General features: G+C 30.1%; 2 protein-coding genes across 2 annotated transcripts; one reads left to right on the plus strand and one right to left on the minus strand.

The window, feature by feature from the left end:
- Positions 1-1,109: 1,109 nt before the first annotated feature.
- On the plus strand, positions 1,110-2,408 carry CLUP02_02148 (uncharacterized protein; the record flags this gene model as incomplete). The annotated part of the gene is made up of 2 exons (XM_049281182.1): positions 1,110-1,940; positions 1,983-2,408. The coding sequence occupies 2 exons, from the start codon at positions 1,110-1,112 to the stop codon at positions 2,406-2,408; spliced, it is 1,257 nt and encodes a 418-aa protein (XP_049137139.1).
- Positions 2,409-2,924: 516 nt separating this feature from the next.
- CLUP02_02149 (phosphoglycerate mutase) lies at positions 2,925-3,926 on the minus strand (the record flags this gene model as incomplete). The annotated part of the gene is made up of 2 exons (XM_049281183.1): positions 2,925-3,527; positions 3,588-3,926. 2 exons carry the CDS (start codon positions 3,924-3,926, stop codon positions 2,925-2,927), a joined length of 942 nt encoding a protein of 313 aa, XP_049137140.1.
- Positions 3,927-12,982: the final 9,056 nt, after the last annotated feature.

The following is a 12,982-nucleotide window of genomic DNA, read 5'->3' on the forward strand; positions in this document are numbered from 1 at the left end:
GATATACTCGATTATAGATACCTAAATACGCGAACTAGGCTCTTTTTTTCGTACTACTATAGTCTTTGCCTTGCTTAAAACTAGGCTATTAAATCCCTTACCCTTTAGGATACTAATCTTATTTATATTATACCTATTAGCCTATTTAATATTACTAATCTCTAGTATATTAAGTAATCTAAACTATAACTTAATTATATTAATAATAGCCCTATTTAGACGCCTTAAATCGATAGTACGACTTCTCTAGACCTTAATTAATAGGTTCCTCCTTAAAAAAGCGTCTATCTATCTCTTCTTAAGAGGATTTATATCCCCCTAGGATCTTAGAACTCGCTTAGCGAATTTTATAAGCTATTTATAAGTTAGTATAATACCCAGATTATACTAAATACGAACCTACTAGGCTAGCTAGTCTTCTTATTATAGAGGAAGCTTCTAGAGGTTTATAAATACTATTACCCTCGTCTAATAGCCTCTCTTATAGTTACGAAGAGTTAACCTTAGAACTCCGAACTTAATCAAGGCCTAATTAACTAAGAGACCTCTTCCGATAGCCTTAAGAGCCCGAACAACTTTATTTTTAGTATACGAGACTATTATATATTAATAAATAAGTATATAAAAAAGAATTGCATTTAGACGATTTTTATAATTATTATAGTAGTTTGAAAATCGTGGGTAGGGTTTTAATGCGGTGGCTGGGATGGAGAAATGGGGTGGCCAAAAGGGGGGGGTGGCCAAAAGGGGGTGGGTCGACTTATGTGTTTGGTAATAACCATGATCTTAATATGGTAGTTATGATGTGATTCAGGACGAGGCGTGAATAGGGTAGAAAGAATCGTGAATCATCTTCCAAGTACCTTACCTCACCTAATACCTGAGGTATCTCACCTTATCATTCTACAAGCAATCCCACTTTTCTTTTTGCGGAAGATTCCAGATCCTGATTCTTTCCTTGCTATCAGTATACAAAAGCATCTGGAAATGGTCTTCCGCATCTTCTTTCCCTCGCGCCTTTTCCCCATCGCACCTTCTTTACATCACGTCATCCTCTACAAACCCGACGACGACCAGTACTACCCCCAGAGAAATCGATTCGCCGCACGATGGCATCATCCCTTCTGCTTCTGGATGCCATCATCCAGCGCGAGCCTCTGAACGACCATTTGCCACAAAACCCCCCATCCGCAGGCGAAAGAAAGCGGTACACTCATAAAGCCAGCGAATCGGTGGCCCAACTCGAGATTGATTTTGATCTGAAACTCTGCGACTCATTCGAACTCGTTGGGGAGGGCGTGGCTCTTTTCCAAAGAGCGCGAGATGCTGGCCACTTCATTGGCACGGATTTTGGCCAGACTCAGCGGCCCCCCAAAGACTCAGCATTCGTCATCCACAACGAGGATATGCTAACGAAGTGGCTGTACAAAGACGTCTTCGCCGCTGTCGTTTCTGGATACCAGGAGACTCGCACATACCAAGCGACCCGCACAACTGTCAACAAACCCGCAGTCAAGATATACAAGCGGCACACAGACGTCCAGACTCTTTGCGAGCACACTCGCACAGTTGTCGCAAAGGCCCAGCGTAATTGCCCCAAGAGAAGCGTCCTTGCTGGACAAAATTTCAAGTACACTTTCCGCTGCGATATGGAGATTAGGAAAGGCACGCAACCGGGCAAGACCATTGACGACGAGAAGAGTAAAGTCGTCTTGAACATTGAGTTCAAGCAACCATATGTCATACCAATGGAAGCTTGGATTCAGTCCGCACAACAAGATGATGGCGAACTAGGCGCTGGCAAGAAGATCCTTGGTGGCAAGAATACCGCCGCCCGCACGAGAACCATCGCTATACCTAGTGCCGATGAACAGCCAGCCATCATCGCCCATGACTACACTGCCGGCAACTATCAAATCAACGACCTTTCGAACCCGGATGTCTACCTGGATATCGACGAAACCAACACTCGAGCCACCTAGGAGGATGACGAGCATGGCGGTAGAGCCGATGATGACGACGAAATGCTCACTGTCGACGCAGAGCCCTACGCTGACCAACACCGAGAGGCGGCAGTCACCCGACCGCTGCGCTCCGGCAAGAAGATGGACTGCAACGTTGAGGTATGTTCTCAACAAATTGGTCAATATTGCAAGAACCACAGAACTCGCCATGGGGCGATTGTTACGGGTGAGTACATCGCCTTCGCCTACTTCAAGAACATGCGCATCATGGAGACTGCGGCTCGCCAAATGGAAGAAGGTCTCGGAAACGTCTGTGAGCTTTATCTCGTTCCGGATAGCGGAGAGTGGAGAGCTGCTATTGCAGGCTTCCTTGACAGAGGCTACAAGGACTTCATTTATGTAGGAGCGGCCAAGGATTGGAGACCAACGCCCCCACCCAGATAGACGAAAGAGGTATGCTCCCTGGCAGCTACCTATCCGGGAAGGATTGTACATGAGGTTTTATATGGAATTGTTGAATTCTCAGGCAATTTCCACAAATGACAGCTTTGGGCGCAAGTGTGAGGTGCATGGCCTCAGCCGGTTCATCGGTTCATCGGTTCAGGAAGAGGGGGGGGGGGGGGGGGCAGACATCCAGGATGCCATTGATACTGGAGCCGAAGGGACTCAAGGGGGCCGCGAATTTGCGGAGAATGAGAGTTTCTAGACAGATTGTTAGATTTGAATGACAGTCGCCACATATGACCCTACGTTCCACTACTGATATCACTTGATATGGCGCACTACTGTCTAAGGTGATAGGCTGGCGTTGCGTCAAGGCTTCAGGATGCGAATTACCGGCCACCGCCGGTTTGATGCTTCTCAGAGACTGTTGCGGAATTTGGTGATGAATGAGTCTTCCATAGTGCTGAGGATGCTGATGTTGTAGCTTGATATGGTTCGTGTTTCTGCTGAGACAAATTATCTATTTGCTACTTTATCTCCGCGAACCAGCAATGCAATCGAAGATCCTTCCCTGACCCTGAACTCCTCCTGCCCACCAACCATCAGTATAGCCGAGATAGCATACGAGTGCACCGTCAACGACAAAAACTGCCCTGAATCCGTCGAGAAAATCTCCTCTAGCACAAGCTGCTTCCTCGCGACGTGCTCCTCCGTCGTCTCAAACCGATCCGCCTTCCAAAGCCGGTCCTCCTCCGTGAAGCCAGGCTCTATATGATAACGCGGATACGCACCCTCGATCCAGCTCCGCGAGCTCCTCTTGTCGCACGTGTGGTCTGTCAGGCGCTCCCTCAGTCCTTCTTTGACGAGAGGTCGGAAGTCCCGGCCCGCGCCCCTGGATTCGACGAGGGGCCCAAAGGCGAGATTACTCGTCTCGAGGCACCGGCGGAGAGGGCTCGTGTAGAAGGATTCCGGCAAGGGAACGCCCTCGCCCTCGGCGGTGGTGGAGGTTGCGCGCGTCCAGAAGGTGCTCAGGTCTCTTGCCTGCTGAATGCCTGTGTCGACGAGCGCCGCGTCGAGCCAGGTAACGACGCCGTCGCCATCGAGGTGGGACCAGTACCTCTGCCCGCCTTCGTCAGTGCTTCAATTTCCATCAAAATGAGAAGGTTTAAGAAAATTTACATCCCACTCAGCCGTCCCGACCTTGGCTGCTTGAACGTTGTGGTATCCGAGTCCGTGCCTAGTCAGGTACAAGACCTTGAAGTCCACGCCGTCAGGGCTCTCCGCGTTGAGCTTCCTCACATGAGAAGCGAATCGTTCCCAGGGCCTGGTTTCACCCTCGGCTGCTACGTCGTCATCAGCCGCTGCGTCTCCAAAGTGCAGGTCGAGGAGTCCGAGGCCTGGCTGCGTAGTTGCTTTTCCGTTTGGACTGGCATCGGCAACCTTGTAGTAGTTCACAAAGTACTCGGGCAGGATCGTGAATTTGTACCGGCAGACGGGGCCAGATGTTAGGGTGGTCATTTTGATTGCGGCGCAAAGTGCGGGGACGAGGCTCTACGGGCGACAGTAGGTAGTGTGTAACCCAGCAGGTCCAGCTCGGATGAAAGATGGGAAATGTGTTAAGATCTTTCGAGATGGAGCTCAGCGTAGGTGTCAATAGGTATATAACACAGGGAAGAAGCTCACAAAGGCTAACTACTATTAAGGTTTAAAAAATAAATTACTAAAATCTACCCTTCCCTCGAGGTATATTACTAACACTCTATATATACCTAAGCTACTCCTTTATTACTTAGTCCCCCTTTTTATACTCCCTAAGCTATTTTTTAATTAATAAAACCTAATTAATAAAGCTTAATAAAATACTCCCTCCCCTAAGCTTTGTCCTAAAGCTTATTTACGGTTTATATATACTATATTAATCTTTTATTTAATAAGTTTTTAAATATATAATATAAGGGTAAGTATAAATAGTACTTATTAACCTAAGTATAAACCCCTTATTTTAAATAATAGCCCTATAATTTTATACCCGGGTCGCTCTTATTTATAAGCCGTTTTTATAATTACTAATACCTAAGTAATCGTTGCCCTACTTTTATTTACTAATATTAACCCCTTTTTAAGCTATTATAATTCCGAATTCCTTTTTTCTTTTTTATTTATAAATTCTTTTTTATATATAATTTCTTATTTTTATTAATATTTATATTACTCCCTCGTTATATAAATATTATAATTAACGAATATTTTTTAAATCCCTATTTTTATATATTTCCCGTACTTAAATAAATCTCTTACGGAGTTATTCTATATTTATTATTAACTTGTTTTAATATAAATATAGCTCTTAATTATAAAGTTATTATTATTAGTAGTAGAACGGTTATTAATATTATAAGTATACTTAGTAATAGTAGTAATAATAGTTTATTTAAAAAGCTTAATATTCTTTTTACTTACCCTAATTTCGTATATATATTACTATTTATACACTACTTATATTAATTATTATAAACTCTTATTAAAAAAAAAAAAGTAAATATTAAAAAGATCGGGGTTAGCTAGGTGCGCCCGCTCCCCTACTCTACTTATATTATATATAAAGCGCTTAATTTAAAAACCAAGTATTATAATTAGTTAAATTAATAATTCATAGCCCCTAATTCGCTCTTTTATTTAATACTTTTTTAAAATTTAGCGTACGTTATATTAAGTATACTACGTAAAACTATTTTTATAAAAATATAATAAGCGCTTAGTATAGTTATTATTTTACTACTTCTCTTACGTATTATATTAATAATATTTTAAGTCCCTAAGTCTATAAAATTTATAATCCGAACTTTATAAAGTACCGCTCTTATTTTAAATAATAATATTTATAATTCGGAGGTTTATTACTTTATTATTGCTCTATTATTATTATTATTTAAGTCGCTAATATTACTTTATAGTTTTAATAAACTTATTAAATTATTATTAATAATACGCAAAGAGCGCTTAAGCACGCTAATAAAAAGGCTTATTTAACCCTTATTATTAATAATAATAATAATAAAATAGTTATAAGCTCTTCCCGCGCTACGTTTTTATTTTATAATAATACTATAATCGTACTATTTTATATTATTTATAATAAAGTACGTTACTTAAATAATATTTTAGTTAGTATATAGTTACCCCGCCTACGCTCCGTATTCGTAACTAATTATTCATAAATTCGTTAATAATAAGGAGATTATTTTTTTTATAACGACCCCTAGGATAATAATTAGGGCGGCCCTTTTATATATAAAAGTAGTTTTTTTTATAAATAAGGGTAGTCTTTTTACGTATTATAAGGATTAAAAAAACGGTTTATAATTAGCGCGTTTATATTACTTAATTATAATTATATAGCCCCCTTTTTTTATTTATTAATAACTAGTTCGCTATATTATTAGGCTTATTAAGAGCTAGGGCGCGCTATTTAATTAAAACTCGTTTTTTATATATACTAATTAATATTACGTTTTTAATATACTTAGCTAGCTCTTATATATTTTCGTTACTATTATATCCTTTTTATTAAATTAAGTATTATTACCTCTTTTTTAGCCCTCTATATTATATAATATTTTTTATTTCGTAAAATAGCTCCCTGTTTATATCCTTAATAAATAAGGGCTTTTAAGGGGCTTCTTCGTAATATTAATATAGCTTAAGTAAGGATATATAAAATATATTATATATTCTATACTATATTAATATATTCAGTTAATAAGTAACCCCTACCGTTCTAATTATTAATTTAACTTTAAATAAGTTTAAATACTTATTAACTAATTTCTAACTAAGATACTACTTATTAATATTCTTTTTTAATAATAATACTTAGTTATTTATTTTATATAATATATCTATTTTAATTTTATTAGCTTATTATTTATACGTCTCGCGTACTTTTTATATAAAAGGTTATAGAGCTTCTTAATTAACTCGTAATTAGGCTATACGCTCCTTAGTTAAAATATTTTATATACTATTTCGAGCCCTTATTAAGATCGATATAAGGTATATAGATAAGAACCCAAGTAGGGCCTTAGTAAGTACTTTACGGATTACTAAGTACTAAGCGTTATTATATATAAACTTAACTAAATGAAAATACTATACTTAATTTAATTAATCTTAAGTATAGAAGTAGTAAAAGTACTACTTTAAATATTAGTTCTACCGTTCTATTTAACTATCCGTTTATAAATAGAACGTAGTATTAAAACGCCTCTTTATTATTAAAAAGTAATAAAAATAAGTTTAAAACTTATTTATAAATAACGACCCCTTATTAAAAACGATCTTTTTAAGTATTTTAAACTTAATAAAGATTTTTATAAATAAGAGGTTTATAAATCCTTAGGTTATAAGGGTCGTCCTTATAATAATATAAATATTATATTTTATAAATCGGTTTATTATAATAAGTATTATATTATAAAAGCGCTTTTTAATTAGCGTAGTTAATATAAATAAGCTTATAATAAAGTTTAATAATATTTTATATTATAGCCTAACTAAAGTAAATAAGGGGCGTAATAAGCTATATAACTTATAATAATAAGGCTTTATCTACTAATATACTATATAAATATTAATATAACTTTTTATATCTTTATTTATTTTATTTTAATAATAGTAGCGTTTTAATAATACTATCGTTCGCTTTATATTATAATATCTTATTATAAATATATCGTAATATATTTTAATAACTTCTCTCTTTAGCCCCTTATATAATAATATATAAGCGCAGTTATTATAATATAATAGCCTTTTTAAATCGTATACTTAGCTTTATTATTACTTCTTTTTAACTAAATAAGGCCGTTAGTTCTTTTTAATTTACTACCTATTTTTTATAAAAGCGTCCTTTTATTAAGCGGCCCGTAATTAACTTATTATTAATAACCCCTTTTTATTAATTATTATTTTAAGCGCTTTTATTATATTAAAATCCTATAAAATAAATAGCTCGTAATTTATAGTTTTAATAATAGGCTTAAGTAGTTTTTTAAATACTATACTATAATTTTAATATTTTAAGCTCGTAGCCCCGTTATACCTCTCGAAGTACTCCTTAGAGTTCTCTCGAGCTAAAGTTCTTAACCTCTTTTATTTATTTTTTTATATTATTATTAGTTCTATTTTTAAAATACTTATTATTTTTTTTACTTAAGAGCCGCTCCCGCGGCTCGTTTTTATATACTTTATTATTATAATTTTAAAAAGTTTTTATATATTTTTAATATTATAAAGGTCTTTTTTTATTTTTAATAATAGCTCCTTTACTCCGCTATTATTACTCCTTTTATTATAATTAGGTTTTTATAATAGTTTATTTATTAGGTTTTTTATACTTAGCTTAAACCTAATTTTAATATTAAATACTATAAGTTTATTTAATTAGTATAGCTATTTCCCGTTTAGTCTCTTTTTTATATTTAAGAACTATAAGTTAAAATAATCTATAAATACTACGACTTAATCTCGGCTATAAGTAAAGTAGTATTATTAGTTTTTTAATACGTTTATAATAATTAATAGCTCCGTATTTTTTATACTATAATAGCTCTCCGTATCCGTTAATTTCCTTAACTTATAAATAATTAAGTACTAATTACCCTTAAATAATTACGTAATTACTAAGCTAATAGCTTAAGCTAAAGCGTCTATTTATAACTATATAAATAGGGTAGGGTCGAAATATCGTAATATTAGTACGTTAGTAAATACTATTAATAACCTCTTAAATAACTTTATAATAAGTATTAATAACTCTAACTATCTTAGTTTTACTTTTTTTAATAACTTTATTAAAAGTGCCGTTATTTTAATATAGTTATTAATAAATCTATAGTAAAACCCTATAAATCTAAAAAACGTTTATATATTTTTAACGCTCTTTAAAAATAGCTAATTTATTATTACTTTAATACGCGCGGGTTCTATTTTTATATTTTCGTTAGATATAATATACTTTAAAAATCCTATACGTAATATATAAAACTTATATTTATTACTATTTAAATATAAGTATAAGAGATTAGGCTATAAGCACTTAACTAGCGAGGCTATAATATAAGTATAAGTATATTATAAAACTAAAGCTTATAGAGTCCTTTATAAGGGCTCTACTTTTTAAAAAGTTCTTTTATAATACGATTTATATACTAATTATTAAATTATTAGTATCCTATTACTAGCTATATCCCGAATTTATTATAATTACTCCCCCCTTATATAACTTTAGTCCCTAAAGTTATTACGTAATATCTTTTTTTAACGTTAATAATAAAGCTATTAACGTCGTTATTTATAATAAATTCTATAAAGCGTTAATAATATCCTTTCTTACTTAAGAATAAGGTATTATTCCTATTTTTTTATTTAACGGATACTTTATTATTATTATTTAATAATAGCGTACGAACTAGTTATTAAGTTAGTAATATATATTTATAGTAAAGTATTCTAACTATTATAATATATAAGAGCCTACTTAACCTCGTAGTTATTATTATTACTAAGCTATTAAGTATAGTAAAAGATTTTTTTCTTATTACTAATTACGTATTTACTTTTTCTTCCCTCTTTTTATTTAATAACCGTTCTACGAATTCTTTTTTATATAACTATACTTTTTTTTTATAATATTTTAATTTTATATTATTTCTTAATTACGACTCTTTTATTATACTATTACTAAGTATCTACCGAAATATTTACTATTTTATATATTTAGGATATACTTAATATAAAATATAATCTTAAAAAGGGCTTCCGTAGTCTCTATAATAGTACTCCTTATATACGCTACTTAGCTAGTTTATATTATAATATTAACGAGCTTATTTATATTACTAGTACTTATATTACTAAGTATATTATTTATTAGATTAATAAGAAGAAGTATTCTATTATAAGTCGTCGAGTCTTTACTAATCCGTTACTAAAATATTAGTTAATAATATCTTTTAGGTTCTTAAGGAGCTATATAGTACTACTTAGTTTATTTAGAATACCTTTATAGAGTTCTATAATACTAAGGAATAAAATAGCTTTAACTCTTATAAATACGGCCGCGTTCTTTATACTTTTAGTTATATTATTAATATATAAGAGAAGGTTACTACTTATATTACTAACTTATTAACAAGTAATAAAATAAAAAAGGTCTGTTTTAAATAAGCTATTCTCTAAGAGCTTATTATTAACTACGAGTATTTAAACTTATTAATTTTAATTATAATAAGTCGTTAGTAATTATTTAGTAAATTTTCTTTTTATTAACTTAGATTTCTTTTTTTAAACTAATATTCTTAATATTAATAATAAAATTAAGATTATTTCCTATTTTAGTTATTTCTAATTAGCTTATTTTTATAATAATAGTCGTATAACCGCTCTATAAAATAACCTTAATACTCTAGCTTAGTATTATAAAAAGACTTTTAAGGGCGTTATTATTATATATATTTAAGAGTTTTTTATTTTCCTTATTTTTTATAAATACCTTACTAAGTTCTTAATAAATAAGGTACTTATTTATATTATTATTATATATAGTATTACTCTTATTTTTTATAATCCTAAGACTTAGACTTTTATTAAGAAGCGTACTCTTATTATTAACTATATTTTTAATAATAATAACGAGCGGGACGATTTTAAGTTTAAGTTTAATAAGTCCTAGTACGAGGATATTAAATTTAAAGAGCTTAGTAATAATTTAAAAAATTCTTTTTTTTAGTATTATAATAAGCACTACTATTTTAATATTAATAACTTATTAACCCTTATTTATAACGCTCTTTTTAATATAAACGAGGGTACCTTAGCCCTTAGTTATATTACTCTAAATCTTAATAAGGCTAGTATTATACTCCTCCCGTTTTAAGTAAAAGCTTTATAATAACTTAATAAAGTTATTACTTATATTAAAATTAAAATTATAAGTTATAATAAATAGTTTAACGTTAATAAGTTCTTTATAAATATTAATATTACGAAGGTCCCTTAGTTTAACTAAGACTATAAGAGCGTTATTTTAAATAACGTCCCCTATTCCTAACTTATTATTAATAATAATAGCGTTACGCCCCTTACTTTATTTCTTACTCTATTTTTTATTATAGCTCCCGTTATACTTCTTATTATATTTCTTATTATAGTTCTTATTATACTTCTTATTATACCTCTTATTATAACTCTTATTATACTTCTTATTATAACTTCTAATAGTAACTAAGTAATAAACGCTCTACGAACTATTATTATTAATATATATAATACTCTATACGACTTTAACTACCTCCTTTTTACTTATTATAATATTAATAAGGTTAACGGCCTTATTTTAAATAGTTAACTAAGTATATATATAAAGCCTCCCTACTTCTTATTTATTAAGTAAATTACTATTACTAATTATTAAACTTTAAAAGTATATACTAGAGCCGCTATTATTACTATTAATATTACGTAAGTTACTCCCCTTATATAGCTAAATTTTAATAATTTTTTAATAACGTATTACTAAGGGTTATAATACTATATCTTTTTCTTAAGGATTACGCTAAGCTAAATAAAAAGGGTTTTATAATATATTATTAATTAACTTATTTTTAATAACCTTTTATTACGAACTTAACGTTTATTATCTTATTTTATATATACCCTTTTTTTATAATATTCGAATTTATTAATTATTTCCGCTACCCCTTTAAAATACTTAATAGGCTCTTACGTATTATACTTAGTAAGTTACTTAGTTTATTTAATAAAATATTATAAGTTTTCTCCCTTGCCTTATATTATAACGATTTCTTTAACTTCTTAAACGTCTTACTTATCCTCTAACTCCGAGAGATTTACTATTTAGTCATTAACTATTTAATAATTTCCCTATAGCTTAAGCTAAAAAACTAAGAAAATATTATATATTCTCTAATACTACTTTAATAAATATACTTAATAAGCCTATTTCTTTACCCTTTTAGTTATTATTATTTTAATATATTTTAATATTAGTTTATTATTTTTAAATTATATATTCTTTATTAATAAGCCGACGACCTCTTTATAATCAAACTCCTTTAAGGTATATTTTTTATTATAATAAGCTACTTAGTTCTTAGAGGCTTATACTTACGCTTATATAGCTTAAGCCCTAATTTTTCTAATTTTTTAAACCCTTTCCTAAACCCTCTAAACTATAACCTTATAATTAAATATATATTTAACGTACTTAGAGTAATAGCCGTATAATACTATATATAGGGATACTTTTGTAATAAAGTATTAGTTATTATTATATATAAACTCGGCCTCCTCTAGCTATACTACTTACTTATTTAATAAGCCCTTAATATAAATCTTTAAATACTTTTTTAATATTTAATAAGTTCGCTCCGTTTAGCTATCTATTTATAAATAATACGTAGTAAATAGTTAATAATATATTACTTATTCCTTAGCGAACTCTTTTTAAAATACGCTTATAAAAAACTTATTTTTATTTATAATAATACTTTTAGGCATATTAAACTTATATTTAACTTCTTAATATAAGATATTTATTATTTATATTACGTTAAGTATTTTAATAATAAATAAGAACTTTATAAATTTTATTATATAATAAATAATAACTAAAATATTATTATACTCTACGCTATTATTACGAGCGCTTAGTAATAGCCCCGTAATAAAGTTTATAAATATTTTTTAAAATAAATATAAGGGTAGTAATAATAATTATAGTTACTTATATAGCTTATATCTTAGGGTTATAACTCCTAAATAATACTTATAGTTCTTAACGTATTCTTAAATATCTTATTAAATATTTTCTTAATAAAACTTTTTTTAAATTAGCTCGAGAGTTTTCGTAGCTCTTATATAACCTATTTTATAATTATCGTAATATTAATAAAGGATCTCTATTTAAAAAAACTCTACTTAAGGATAATAAGTCTTTTCTTAAAAAATAATATATTTTATTTATTAAGTAAACATACTCTTAGCTCGCTAGTTATAATACGAACTCTTATTAATTATAATATATAGAACTCGTTTTTAGTTTATAATCTTTTAATAAGCTCTTTAGTTTTTAGTAAGAGATAAGAAGCGAATACTATTTTATTTTTTATAAGCTCTTTTATAATAAGGCATAGGATATACTATTTTAATATAATAACCCTAGTTCTATTTAACTCCTTTTTATCCTTATTAAACTATTAACGAGCGTTTATTAATAACTTTTTTATTTTTTTACTTCGAGTTATTATAATAATAATTATTATTATTTTATTAGTACGCCCTATAATACGCTATTAATATAAAAAAGAGGATTCCCTATCCTTAGAACTAGCCGATATTTAGTTAGGATTATAAAAAGAGGCTTTAATTATTTAAATATATACTTTAATAATATTATTTTATCTTTTTAAGCTAATTATTTTTTATTAAACGTTAAGTAGTAGTTTATTAATAAGACATAGCTTCTAGGTTAGTATAGGGAGGACGTCTTTATA

Source organism: Colletotrichum lupini, chromosome 1 (assembly GCF_023278565.1).
Source record: "Colletotrichum lupini chromosome 1, complete sequence".
In the NCBI taxonomy this organism is placed as follows: Eukaryota; Fungi; Ascomycota; class Sordariomycetes; order Glomerellales; family Glomerellaceae; genus Colletotrichum; species Colletotrichum lupini.